The sequence below is a fragment of the Anolis sagrei genome, chromosome 2, assembly GCF_037176765.1.
Source record: "Anolis sagrei isolate rAnoSag1 chromosome 2, rAnoSag1.mat, whole genome shotgun sequence".
In the NCBI taxonomy this organism is placed as follows: Eukaryota; Metazoa; Chordata; class Lepidosauria; order Squamata; family Dactyloidae; genus Anolis; species Anolis sagrei.
The window spans coordinates 33,250,696-33,265,729 of NC_090022.1; the positions used below are offsets into that span (position 1 = coordinate 33,250,696).

Consider the following 15,034-nt stretch of genomic DNA (forward strand, 5'->3'; position numbering starts at 1 on the left):
TGGAAATGGCAGGAAGGCACACAACAAAAAGAAGAAAAGCATGGCTACACCTCCAGATGCCGACTGCTCTATGGAAATTTGCCCATCACCCAGACTGGCTTCCCACTCCCAATTAAGCATTGTAAGCTTGAAAATGGCTTCCAAATAGTCACAAAATATTAAAACCAGTTATTTCAAATACCTATCCTATATTTTACATATTTTTGGAATCTGTTGAGCATTACAAGTCAGCCAGAAACTATTGGGAATAGGACAGATAGATGTGGATATATTTAGCATATGGACAGTAGCTTCTAATCAATTCCCTCCGTGGCTTTGCATACATATTAAAAAAGAGGGGGGATGTGCAATCATCGCAATTCAGGGAATGGATGAGAAAAATCATTCTGAATTAGAGACATTCATGAGTTCTGATCTGCTGGAGCCCTCTGAATTGAGCTGTGGCCTTATTTGATTTGTTTGTTTTGTTTTTTATTAATTTGAACACAAAAATACAAGCAGCACACATTCAGAAAGAAAAAGTGTGAAGGAAAATAGAGAGAAAAAGAAGAAAAGGAGAAAAAAAGACATATAATTGATACACCGTAGGGCTTTGACTTCCGTTCCAGTCCTGTAATGCAAAATAATGAAACGAGAAAAGAAAGCATTTACTGTATTTTACCATTAAAATCCACCAAAATAATCCTATTAAAATTACTAACAACCATAAACCATCTTTAGATTTTTTTTTTTACTGCTCAAAAACAAATCTATAAATAGTTTCCACACAACTCATCCTTTTACAAAGGGGATCAGTTGCTGTAGCTACAATTATTGTTGTTGGCATTACATTTTATTTAGTAACACGTTATCTTGTTCTTGAATTTTTCAAATCCTCTTTGTGATTACTTTGTTTAATATAAATATGTTAGTTTCAGAATCTTTTGTAATAGACATTGTGCCACAGAGAAATAAATGCAACTTGAGTTGACAGCAGTAGTTTCCAGTCTTTCACAGAAGTCTTTAATTGGATTATACTTTTGAACCTACATTACTTTGGCTGAATAATTCATCAACTTTAACAATCTATTCTTTTATTGTTGGTTCTTCCAGCCATTTGGGCTGCATCTTCTTTTACTGAATGAACTCACACCTCTTTCTATATTACATTACATTTTATTGAGCATTATTGTCTTTTCTGTGGAGTTGTGCTATCAGATGATATGACCAAAGTAATGTTGTCTCGATTTAATTGTTTGGGTCCTAGTGGCAGTTTAGGCTTGATTTATTCTAGAACAGTGGTTCCCAACCTGTGATCTGTAGACCACCAGTGGTCTGCACGAACTAAATTATGGTCTACGGCCTCAATGTTACTACACCATTGCAACGAGAGTGACTGGTTTCACGAAACCCTCTTATAGTGCAAAGGCTTATTAAATATGGATTTCTGTGGGTGAGCAGATGTCAACTACTGGATGGCATATGTTCAGTATTAGAAACTAGAGCTGATGTGGTCTAGCCAATGTGGTTTTCTGAATCAGTGCCCCAAATAACCAAACCAAATCTAAAGTTGACCAAAAACTGATTTGTAACGCTTTTGGTAATAATGTTGGAGAGTGGTCCCTGGTCAAAATGGTCCCTGGTAAAAAAAAAAAAAGATTGGGAACCACTGTTGTTGAACGATAGACTTCAGTATTCAAAAACTATTTTGCAGCATTTGAAATGTGCTGATCTTCCTTCTAGTGCTCTTCACCTTCCAGTTTTCATACTTTTATATGAAAACTGGAAATACTCTGGAAATACTTTTGTATTTCAGTGCAATTCCACGGTCAGCTTCCAGCAGGAAGACCTAGAGATTCCTTGAGAGGTATTCCATCAGGTTTTAAATAGTGGGTATTTTTATTTGCAGTTTTCCAATTGTATTCTGAACTGTGATTCCATGTTATCTGATAGTTATGTTTACCTGTTATCTCAATGCACCTTGGGTGTTTAATGATATCCAAGTTATGGCTGAGCATATGAATATAGCATAAAGTAGAGTATTGACCAAGTGTACAATAGTAATAGTTTCAAAGTGTGATTTTCAGTTTGAGGGCAGCCCCAGTGATGCAAACAGGTATGTCCCTATTTTCATCTCTGGAGCAAGAAAGGCACTATACTTGTTTTGCATCTCATTGCAAGAATACCCTATTCTTCACTGCAAATCTTCAGTTACAAAATGCACCCTAATAAATCATTCAGTCAGTATATCAATGTTTGTGCACTTAATCACTTCCTGTGGGAAAAAAACACACACACGAAAGTAATTAACTAGCAAATATTGTGTAGATTAGGTATGCCTAATCCTAGGAAGACATTAGAAGTAAAGAAGATAGAGTGCCAAACATCCATCAGTTCCAATGAGCTCATGAATTTAGGTGTGTCTAGCACTGTATAGTATTTGCTTGCTAATTACCCTCAGTTTCTCAATCAAGGGACTTGGGAGAGCTTACAGAAGGTATGTTAAATCCCTCAAGAACAGTGGTTCTCAACCTGTGGGTCCCCAGATGTTTGGACTACAACTCCCAGAAACCCCAGCCAGTTCACCAGCTGTTGGGAATTCTGGAAGTTGAAGGTCAAAACATCTGAGGAGCCACAAGTTGAGAATCACTGCTCTAGATTATTTACTTCTTCTGCACTAGTCCACCCATCCATAACAATTTCGTTTTCTACACTGGTAATATTAGGAATGCCTCAAGATGGACAGTTCGTAGCAGTAGGAGTTTTTTAAAAATCTAATTCTTTCCCTTCTGGTAATTCTTTTTCATTGTAAGTAACAGAAAAAGCAGTGATAAAACATAGGGAAGATTGTAGGTGAAAGAAACATTTACTTTTCCTCCTCTTTCCCTCTTAAAAGTCTGAGAAAGAGGAAGGATTTTTTTAGCAATAAAACATTTATCAGGGAGTTCCCTCTATCCGTATATGTGTCAGATTCCGATATTTCTCTGAGTTTCTGGATATCACTACTCAATCTGCATTTGCTTCAATGCAAATACTAAGACAAAGTTCTCCTAAATTCAGTTAATGTGTAATTGGACAACTCTTGACCCTCAGATGTTGGTTTGAAGCTGCCATCATCCCCCTAGACCAGTGGTTCCCAACCTTTTGTTCTCCAGATGTTTTGGACTTCAACTTCCAGAAGTCCCAGCCAACTTACCAGCTGTTAGGAATTTTGGGAGCCAAAGTCCAAGACATCCGGATGACCAAAGGTTGGGAACCACTGCAGAGTACATCCAATGGTGAAGGTTGGCTGGGTCCATCTGGAAAGCTGCAGGTTCATTATTCTTTTCTTAAAGGCAAAGGACTATAGCTCAGTAGTAAAGCTCCCTCTTTGACTCAGATCTCTGACTTTTGTGTTTATTTATACCTCACTTTTTCTTTTCACAAGGAGACTTTTTAAGGCTGGTAGAGCTGGAAAACATTGCAGAAGGTGGAAAAAGATGCTAACTGAAATCCTGATAAATTCCTGCCAGACAGTTACTGAGTACCATAAATATATGGCAGTTTCTCCATTTTCCAGTGTTTAATTCTCTGATTGCAATAGTGCCCAGGCAGTAGCAGTTATTTGTGCACCAGATTTGGTAGTAGTCTTCTGCTACTACCATCAGGAATTGGGGTGAAGTTACTAATGATATCCCCAGTGACTATTAACATTGTGCAAAAATTGACTAAATTCTGGCCATTTTTTACTTTGCAAAACATCCAGTGTTCAAATCCAATGCTATGTGTCAAAATATTGTAGTAAGTGTGAAAGACAATATGTTTGTCAGTCAGTGCCAGTGCGTGTCACTACATATAGCAAATCATGTACTAAAATCAGGCAAAATGTATCTGCAGCTTCAATATTCTTAGTTCCTAAAGACTCCAGATCCCCCATAAAATTGTCTTCTGATTAGTTTAGTGAATTTACTTATTAAAGGCACCATCACATAATACACAGCAACCATTTACACAAATAGTTTCCTAACTGTTTGTATACTATTCCCCTACTCATGTAATAGTATAATTAGGTTGTTTTTTTTTAATGAGAATGACAAAATCATGTGTTAAATGATATAACTATGCACACTTGCTCTTCAGGGGTTGAGAAGGGCGGGGTAGAAGTGCGATAAATAAATAAATAAGTAAATAAATAAATTCTGCAACATTTCTAGGAACAACACTGCACCAATGCAGATAGGGTCCCAGAAATCAGACTGATGCAAGTGTGAGTAATGGAATAGTAGTGCCTCTAAAGCTGTTGTCAGGCAAACATGAGTAAAATCCAATCTCCAGCAAACATTCTTTAAAATGGAGGCTCGGTGCAGAGAATCTCCTCTAAGAAAAATGCAAGTATAAGAGCACACATACACAAGAGCTTGGAACAATTATTAATGTGGTCAACAGCTAATCCCTGGAAAATGCATTTTCCATTCTGGGACAAAAATTTCCTTGTTTGTTTGTTGCCTTTCTCCCAGAGTGGGACCTAGGAAAAGTAAATGGTACTAGATTTTCTCAAATTGGACCTGGTGAGATGGAGCTGCTTGGTATCCTCCAGCTACTGTTAAATGGGAGACATCAGGTACACAGAACCATTAGACTTGCCATACAGCACCCAAGAAAAGACACGTCAATCCAGTGTTGTTCTTCTGTGCCTTCAAACCAACTCTGATTCATGATGACTCTATGCTAGAGTCAATTTTTTCAGATGAGGTTTGCCATAGCCTTCCTCTGAGATCAAGAGAGCTTGATCTGGTGTGTCTCCATAGCTGAGTGGGGATTCAAACTGTGCTCCTCTAGAGCTATAGGGTCCAACATTCAAACCAATACATTCCACTGGCTCCATGTCAACATGAAAAAGAAATAAGTAATTAGAAGAATAAAATCAATGAGTGTGAATGGGGCCAACTCCACACACAGGCCCCATCTACACTACCATATCATCTAGTTTCTGAATGCAGATTTATGGATTGGACTGCATCATATGGCAGTATAAATCTAGCTTTAGTATAGGAAACTCCAGCGAGCAGGTAGCTGTCCAGCTTCTTTTTGAAGACATTTAGAGGAAGAGTCCCAACCATCTCTCTAGGCTGAACTATTCTTACTATCAAGAAATTCCTTCTAATACTCAGTTAAAATCTGTCCTCCCTTTAACTTCAAGCCATTAGGCATGATATTAAGTTTGGAGCAGCAAATTACAAAGTTGTCATCTTGTCTGTTTGACAGCTCTTGAGATATTATAAGTGTACAATCATGTCACCCTGCAGTCTTCTCTTCAACAAGCAGAACATGTCCAGCTCCTCCAACCTCTCCTCATATGTCTTGTTTTCCACAGCTCTTATCTTCCTTGTTACCCTTCTCTCAGTATATTCCAGTTTAGCCACATATCTCCTAAAATCTTTGCATTAATGTCATAAAGCAGTGGGCCACGGTCCACCAATGGGCCACGAGGATGAAAATCTGGTCCACGAGCCTCCTTACTCTTTATTTATTCTATTTAATTTTATTTTTTTTATTTCTGCTATTTTGCACCACCTGCCACTCCTTCCCTGTTGCTGACCAGCCCCGACCCCTTGGATAGACCACATCAGCTCTAGATTGTTAAATGTGGTTTTCTGTGGGTGAGCAGATGGCAACTACTGGGAGACATATGTTCTGTATCAGATACTAGAGTTGATGTGCATTCTGTGAGAAGAAGAGAACCATGATAATGATGATGATGATGATTATGCAAAATGTATAACGACTTTTCCATCAGATGGCTTACCAACACAAAAAACATCCATACCAGTACAAGTAACAATATTTTTACAGTCCTTAAAAAAAAAACAGGGAATGAGTGTGCCTTTCTTAAAATATAAAATTCCTATTATTAAATTTTTACTACAAGGACAATAGAGTGTAAAAGTCACTATAAAAATTTTCAATCTGAAAAATTGCACATATCCTCAGCACCAACAAAGGCGTTTTAAGCTCTAAGTAGCTGGAGCCCCAGTCCATCTATGGCGAAGACCATCTCATTCATAGTCCAAGTTGTAGTCCTTTTAATTACCAAATTAAAAAGATGTCCCTGCTTCTAGAAATTTCCAGTTCTCTCCCAAATCTGTTGTTTTCTGACTTTGTTTCACAATTTGTAGCTGTGCGATTAACACCCATTTGCACTGCTGCTCCATGTACAACCCAATTAATTCCAAGAGAAGAACAGCTCCTACAGCTTTAGAAGAGAAAATAATTGAGCCTCATTTACTCATGATAGGTTTATTGTTCATGACATAGTGGCAACAATTATGGCTTCACTGTAAATATATAGCAACAGAACACATGCTGAGTCTCATCTTCCCTTTTACCTGCCAGCATTTCAGTTTGTCAGCTGAATCTAACCAGCCCTGAATTAATTGTCCCATTAACATTTTACGATGTTCTCATACTGTTCGGAATCTGTGAAAAGTAGGTAGCCATTTCAGATACAACAGCCAAAATAATAAAAAAGTATTTCCTAAGCATACTAGAACCAACTTTTTATGACCAGGTAACCTTGAAACAATATGATGTTGTGGGCTTTTGAGTGCTACTGTTATGTGCCTTCAAGTTGTCAGTGTAGACTCACATAAAGTAGGTCAATGCAGTTCAACTGCATTAATTGAGTATATACTTTTTTCATGTCAGGAGCAATTTGAGAAAATCAAGTCACTTCTGGTGTGAGAGAATTGGCCCAAGGGGCACCAGGATGTTTAATGTTTTTACCATTCTTGTGGGAGGCTTCTCTCGTGTCCCCGCATGGGGAGCTGGAGCTGACAGAAGGAGCTCAACCTGCTCTCCCTGGATTTGAACCGCTGACCAGTTTCAAACTACATTATATGGCAGCATAGTTTAGTCTAGGCAAAATGTAGGGTTCACTATTTAACACAGTTTCAGGTATCCATAATAATAATAATAATAATAATAATAATAATAATAATAATAATACATCATCATCATCAACAACAACAACAACATAATCATAATACTTTATTTGTATTCTGCCCTATCTCCCTGAGGGGACTCAAGGCGGATTCCAGCATATACAGAGACACAAGGCAAACATTCAGTGCCTCAAAACAATGAAACATACACAGAGAGGTAAAGGTAAAGGCTTCCTCTTTCATCTCCAGCTCTCAGGGGGAGGGGGAGTGCTCATCTCCGGCTCTGGGGATGATCATCTCTATTTCTAAACCGAAGAGCCTGTGTTGGCCGTAGATGCCTCCAAGGTCAAGTGGCTGGCATGACTGCATGGAGTGCCATTTACCTTCCCGCCAAGGTGGTAACCATTGATCTACTCACATTTTCATGTGTTCACACTGCTAGGTTGGCAGGAGCTGCGGCTAACAGCAGAAGCTCACCCCACCCTAGAGATTCAAACCACCAACCTATTGGTCAGCAAGTTCAGCAGCTCAACTATTTAACCCATTGCACCATCACGGCCCCCTAAGACCCACAAGAGTCTTAGAACATGGCTCCTCCAGAAACAGGGATCATACTGTACCTCATCCTAGTATGTCTGTCTGGAAATCCTCACTCAGAGTTAGGATTAGTATTTTAAGGCCCCATCTACATTACCATTATAATACAGATTGAACTGCGTTGAACTGGTTTATATGAGTCTTTGCTGACAGTATTATGCAATTCAATCTGTATTATAATGGCAGTGTAGATGGGACCTAAGGAGAGTTCTAAATGGAAAAGTTTATAGCTGAAGAAAAAGAAGCAGGCATGGACTATAAACTTGCTAAGAGCAGCACCAGGACAATAGGAGAGAAGGTGAAGGACTGCAACATAAGGGAATGTTATTATAGATTTACAAGGTTTATAAAGATAGGTTAAAGCCCCAGCTAGCTTTCTCCTCCTAGGCTTGCTTTGTGTTCATAGAGGTACATAATCTTTATATACACATAATTTTTTTCCTTGATCTCTTGCAACAAAGGAAAGATGCCATTATAAATCTGCCAGGCTTTTAAGGAGACAGAAGAGCTTCTCCTGTTTAAAGTAAACAGAATTCTTCTTTCTTCCAGTACTGCCTATCCAACTGGGTCAACCCTTGTAGCTATTGTTGTAACCTGCCTCAAGCCATGAGGAGAGGTGGGTAAGAAATAAAATTATTGTTGTTATTATTTGATATACAACAAGATTAGTACACAGCAAAAAAGATCACAATTCCAGTTGTTGTATTGGATCAAACATTGGACACTTCCCAAGTTTCTAGGACTATGTGATGTATTGGCGACTAATGTGTGCAGATTTGAGTAGGGTGGCCTTTTGCAGCTGGCAGATGGTAATTTGATCAGTGTTTATTGGTTTCAAGTGCTGGCCAAGGTATTTAGGTACTGCATCCAGTGTGTCGATCACCACTGAGACCATCTTTACTGGCTTGTGCCGGAGTCTTTGAAGTTCGATCTTTAAATCCTTGTATCGTGTTGTTGTTGTTGTTACAAAAATACTTGATAATAATTAAGCCCAGTTTTTAGCTGCAGTTTGTCTCCTGGGGAAAATATTTCAAGATTTCTTGTGTATGTCTATGTGCTTCCAAGTTAGTTGTTGAGTTGTGACCATATGCATTTCATGGAATTTTCTTAGGAAAGGAATACTCAGAGATGGTTTTGCCAGTTCCGGAAACAAAGCACGTAAACATTTCCACTGCATCCAGGGCTGGTCCAAAGTAGCAATGCTCCAGATGGTCCTGGATTTAGGTGGTCATGTAATTGAGGTCATGTAGTGCCAGTTTGACACACTTTAACTGCCATTATGCAATGCTAAGGAATCCAAGAATTTGTAGTTTGATGAGGTACCAACACCATTTGGCAGAAAAGACTAAATACCTTGTAAAAGTATAGTTCTCCTCATTCTCTAAAATTGAAGTGGTATTAAATGGCATCAGTTCTTCAGTTTAGGTTTTCTCTGTTATCCCACCATTGACAACCAAAACACTTTTTACTAAGTTAGTCTTTGAACAATAGACTGACTGCTAAGAAAGGAGTATGTTTGAAATATGCATTGCAATTGCTTTTTAAAAAATTTAGTAGTGTTTTAATACTAATTGCATAATCTTGTTTTAATTTTTTTCTGTTTCATCTGCACCTGTTTTATCTTTTTTATATATCTTTTTCTATTGTATATGTAGCCATTGGTCTCAGTTCTGAGAGAAAGGTGGGCATTAGTCAAATAAATGAAAAAGAAATGAAATAAAAATATGATTGTGGCCTGGAAAGACATGGCTTTTGATTCAGGAGGCTCATGAGCTCCAGTGACTGAAGTGGAGGATACTTCAAATCCATCACAAAAATTGTGTTCTTTTCTAATTTCCTCATCTTTGAGCAATTTCAGCTGAAGAATGAAACTCTGCTTTTTTCCTCTGCTTGATTTCTTTAAAATCTTCTATGCCCCAAGGCTAGTTTGGACATTTCAAGATGTGCAAGTAAGGGCCTTGCATTTCCTCTTTTTTACATTTCAGGGATAATATGCCAAGTAATGATTTATATATTTTCTAGGAAGGTAGATAAGTTCCACATCATGAATTTATCACTCTGCAGAAGATACCTGAGTTTTGCTCAGCCTATTAGCAGAGATACACACAAAAGCACACAACACTCAAACAGCATATATTCTTTTCAGTGCCTCTTTGAATGCCCGAGCTTGCCTCCAGAACATTGTGATTTTCCCTTTTGTTCAACAACAGTCGTAAGTCCCAATTGGATAGAAATGAAAAAAGGCTAATTGCTTGCCAAGAATCTCTGGTATTGCTTCCCAGACCACAGAAAATGTCATATAGTAGGGGTCCTCAAACTAAGGCCCAGGGCCAGATACGGCCCTCCAAGGTCATTTACCCAGCCCTCGCTCAGGGTCAACCTAAATCTAAAATGACTTGAAAGCACACAACAACAGCAACAATTCTATCTCATCAGCCAAAAGCAGGCCCACACTTACCATAAAAATACTAATAAGTTTATATTTGTTAAATTTGTTTTTCATTTAATTATAATTATAGTATTGCTTTTAAGTGTTTTTTGCACTACAAATAAAATATGTGCAGTGTGAATAGCAATTCATTCTTCTTCTTTTTTTCAAATTATAATCCGGCCCACCAAAAGTTTGAGGGACTGTGACCTGGCCCTCTGTTGAAAAGGTTTGTGGACCCCTGTCATATATGATTGGAAAAGGATTCTACTATAAAGGCAAATGCAAGGGAGAATAGGACTTGCTGTATGTTGTTACAGCTTTTCTCCAGACTGTAACATTCTCTTGCTGTTTTGGATTAAAGTCCCATCATCCCAAACCCATGCTGGCTATGACCATAGGAGTTGTAGTCTAATTTAGGCCCCATCTAAATGGCCATGTAATCCAGTTTCTGAATCAAGATTATCTGTTTTGAACTGGATTATATGGGAGTATTACAATGATGATTATGTTTATTTATACCTCGCTTTTTCTCTCCACAAGGAGACTCCAAGTGGCTCATGTAGACTCATACAATCCAGTTTAAATCAGATAATCTGAATCCAAAAACTGGATGACATGGCAGTGTAGATCCAGCCTCATCTGGGGGGCATCAGGTTGGGGACTGCTTCTTCTAAATAAAGAATTATTGCTATATTATTGTAATTATTGCAGCCACAAGATCAGGTGTGTAAAATAAAGGGAAATACTCAAGCTGTTTTTCTTTATTTCTTTTAATTTGTTTTACATTCTTTGTTGTCTTATCCGCAAAGAAACATTGAGCCAAAGTTTCCCCTTCCTGAATGAATTCAGCCAAGGATATTCCCAACTATCCATCCCAGATGAGCATCTTGCTAATCTTACAATACTTGCCTTGTCTATAGAGCCTCCATGAGAATTTGAGGGAATTCCAAGACTCAAAAGCACAGCAGAGCCTGGAAGATATGGAAAATGTGATAGATTTATTCTCTTGAGATCTCACCTAGCCGTAAACACATGAATAGTTTTATTTACTTATTTATTTAATTAATTAATTAATTATAACATTTATATTCTGCTCTTCTCACCCCAAAGGGAACTCAGGGCAGATCACAGAACACATGCACGGCAAACATTCAGTGTCATTAAACAGACAGGACAGACAACAGATAGAGGCATTTTTCCCCAATTTCGGCATCCTGGAAGTTGTGCTCAGTTCTGGTCACAGGGGGATGCTGTAGCTTCATCTTCTATGATGAAGAGCCTTGATCACAGACTTCCTCCTTCCTTTGATTTTTCTGGTATTTCTCTTAAAGTGCCATAAAATACCTCCCTGCTTAAGCAGTGCCTAATTTTTCGACTAACAGTTCACAGCTGTTTTCAAATTGCTTAGGTGGACAATAAGCTGGGCTGAAGGTCAGGTGCTCACCCCAACCCGGGCTTCGAACTGGAAACATTTCGATTGGTAAGATCTATTGCTGCTGGTGATTAACCAGCTGTGCTAAAGCCTGGCCCACTTCCAATTATTTAGATCAGTGCTTCTTAAACTCTAGTCCCCAGGTATTTTGGACTTCAACTTCAGAAGCCTCAGCTGCTTTGGTCAATGAATCAGGGGTCCTGGGACCTAGAAACCAAAATATCTGGAAGACTAGAGTTTGGGAAACACTGTTTTAGATTATGTTTTAGAGAGAGTCTGCCTATTACGTTTAATGCAAACTGTTTTTTCACTGATGAAAAACTGAGATAGGGTGGCTATCCATTGTAAAGTAGGAAATTCAACAACCTCCAGCATTTAAAGGATTTAAGATACCTTAACAGAGAGCAGCAAAATAAGTTTTCAGTAGCTCAGTAAGTCTCCTAATATCTTACCTGTTATTGTAACATTCCTGAGGTGTAAACGGACACTCTGAAGGATCTTGCCATCTCTCCTCTTCCTACCCTCATGTTCTTTCAGTTCTACCAAGAATGAAACTCGCTTCCATCTGTGTTAGCTCAGCTTCCTTATCTTCAGTGAGCTTCTTATACTAAAGCATCTATTTATTCCTTTATGCATTGGTGTCTTTGCTACTTTATCAGAATAGCTGTCAGTTCCCCATACTCACTCTCCATCTTGTGACAGGCACAATGAGTCCTTGGCAATTAGGGAGAAAATTATTTCATCTTGATGAGGGGCATAAGAGCTGGTCCCCATTCTTGGGATGGAAATGGTTATATTATTCTATATATTTAAAGTACAGAGTGAAAAAGATATGAGCTCTCTAAAATAAATGATGAACACATCCACTCTCTCCCACACTATTGATCATCATAAGAAATGCTTGGACTGAGTGACAAAATAACTTTGTAATAGTATTGCCCATTGATTCCATGCACTATGTGGTTTATGTAATGAGAGCTTGATGCTTTGGAACATACTTTTCGAACATGCCATTATGTGCTGTTGTTTTTTAAACATACTACTGCATTAATATTGGGTAAAAATCCTAAATACTCCTTTAGATACTTGGTTACATTTTCAACCATCCGTGCCCAAAGAAATAAGACAGTTGGGGAAATAATAGCTCAGGATTGTTGTGTGCCTTCAAGTGGTTTCTGACTTGAATCTATCTCAGGATTTTCTTGACAGGTTTCTTCAGAGGGGGTGTTGCTTTTGCTTCACTGAGTGAATGTCACTTTTCCAAGGTCACCCAGTGGGTTTTCTTGGCAGAGCAGAGTTTTGAACCCTGGTCTCCAAACCACTTTACCACAATGGCTCTCAGTCTCTTGTTTAGGAAATAAAAATCAATGGTGTCTGGTGTTATCTGTGAAAGGATTTCCTAAATATGGCTCATGTTGCTAAAAATAATAATCTGTGCAAAATGGCGTCAGTGTGTCTTAAGAGGCGAATATTAATGAGGCTTAGTCTGTAATCTTTATTGGTGTTGCTAGCAAATGACAGTATATCTATAGGTTTTTTGGTTTGTTTGTTGCTGTCCTTTCTCATATTGTCAGCTGCCACCAACTTTTTAGACGAGTGTGTCTGTCTGTTTGTGTGTGTGTATGTGTCTATATATATAGTTTCAATTCTAAATGAAAATGGAAATAGAACCCCTCTCCCTCTGTTCAAAAGAATTATCGTTCAAAAGCACTCTATTTTGTGGAATTGAAGACTGCTATTCCACAGCATGGTTAGCATGGAAGGAAAAGCCATCACTTTTTATTTTAATTTAACAGGAATTATATCTTCCTTCCTGTATAGGTCAGCAGTTTTTGCACTGCCATCCTAATTATTTACTCAAGCTCAATAAATATCCTCTATTTGGTAGGGATCATCCTATTCACCCTTCCGTCATCCCATTATTTCAGCTGCTTTTAGCTTGTCCCAGTTTCTCTCTCTTCCTCTTGCTTCAGTTGCTGAAAACTGAGTTCAGAATGTCACCCTTCCCTGTACATTCAGGCAAAAGCAATTAGCCGTAAACTCACCCAACGTGTGTGTTTCTCCCCATTAATATCTTTTGCAATTTTTGACAATGTTATTTTACCCACACATGTCCTAGTTTTTAGCCATGAAATATTGAAAAAGACACTAAAGGGACTCTTTTTCTTTCCACAGCTTTTTGCAATCTTTGCATTTGCAACATGTGGTGGCTACTCTGGTGGACTGCGGCTCAGCGTGGACTGTGCAAACAAGACACAGAGCGACCTCAGCATTGACATAGCCTTTGCATATCCATTCAGGTAATTCATTGTCATTATTTGCCCTTTGCATAGAAGGTTGTAAAACTTAACAAGTCACCAGAAAAGTGCTTTTGCCCATAGCAGAAAGGCTGTCATTGTTGTTTGGTATTGATGTGGGTTTTTTCCATTATGGCTGCTTCTAGATGTTAACATAAATAAATAGACATGGTGATTAGGTATCATTTGTTATTAGGATGCTGATACATTAGAGCCCTTGAGCATTCCTGGGACATAGATGAAAATGGTAATAGGGCTTCTACACACAGTACTAGTATTTGTTAGATGCAAATAGGTATCAACACTAGTACCCAGTCCAGGAAATAATGCCCGGCTGCTCACTGGAGGGAAGGATATTAGAGACAAAGATGAAGAAAAACAGGAAAGCTTGGAGAAGATAATGATGCTGAGGAAAATGGAAGGAAGAGGGGCCAACCAAGGACAAGATGGATGGATGGCATCCTTGAAGTGAGTGGCTTGACCTTGAAGAAGTTGGGGGTGGCCATGGCTGACAGGGAGCTCTGGCGTGGGCTGGTCCATGAGGTCACAAAGAGTCAGAAGCGATTGAATGAATAAACAACAAAATCAATACTTGTATAAAGTGATTTATTAGGAGAATCTTTGTTTCACTTTTCTATATTCATTATACAGTACGCCTGTTTATTGTGCAAACTTGTTGAATACAATAATAGTAATACATTAAAAGCTTTGAAACCATAGAATTGAGTTGATAGAGCTATAGATGTCTATAGATGTGCTATCTTTGGTCTCCAACATGATTTAATGGCAAGCCTCCAGTGGAACATCTCACAGAATTTAACTATAGAATCACTCTGGAGGCCTAGACAACACTTTTCTAAGCATCTGTATGTCCTTCAGCATGTTGCTATGGTATGCTTCAGCCAGAAGCCAAAGATAATATTCATTTCAGATAAGAAAAAGAAGATTCCTGATTTTACGCGAAAATTGTATTACACAAACAAAAAGAAAGCTTCCATGGATTTTCAACTCCAATAATGGATGTCTGGTTACACTCACATGTGAAAGCCAGCTTTTAAGGGCATTTCTATGCAATGTAGGCCGGCTTCTTTTGCTTATCTCCTCTCATTACCTTAGATGGATTTCCTAGGACAATAAACATAGGGTTTTTTTATTTTATTTTAACCTCCCAAGAGCATCCAGAGTAATTACTCTTGTTTCCACCACAAGTTCACATTGTACTCATTCTGCTGTACTCAACTTAATATAGATACCAAATATTCCTACAGCATTATCCAGCAAGATCTTTCCCTGTGACCAAGACTATTTAATTGGGACATTTTAATTAAAAAGTTTTAACCATGTACATTCATCTCATTTATAAAAATAAAATTCCTAT

At 38.3% G+C, this 15,034-nt stretch overlaps 1 protein-coding gene across 1 annotated transcript in view; it reads left to right on the forward strand.

Moving 5' to 3' along the window:
• Nucleotides 1-15,034, forward strand: part of SYNPR (synaptoporin) — a 211,608-nt gene that overhangs the window by 160,940 nt on the left and 35,634 nt on the right. Inside the window, exon 3 of the mRNA XM_067463447.1 lies at nt 13,535-13,659. Coding sequence (XP_067319548.1) covers nt 13,535-13,659 — 125 coding nt within the window. The remainder of the gene's footprint in view (nt 1-13,534; nt 13,660-15,034) is intronic.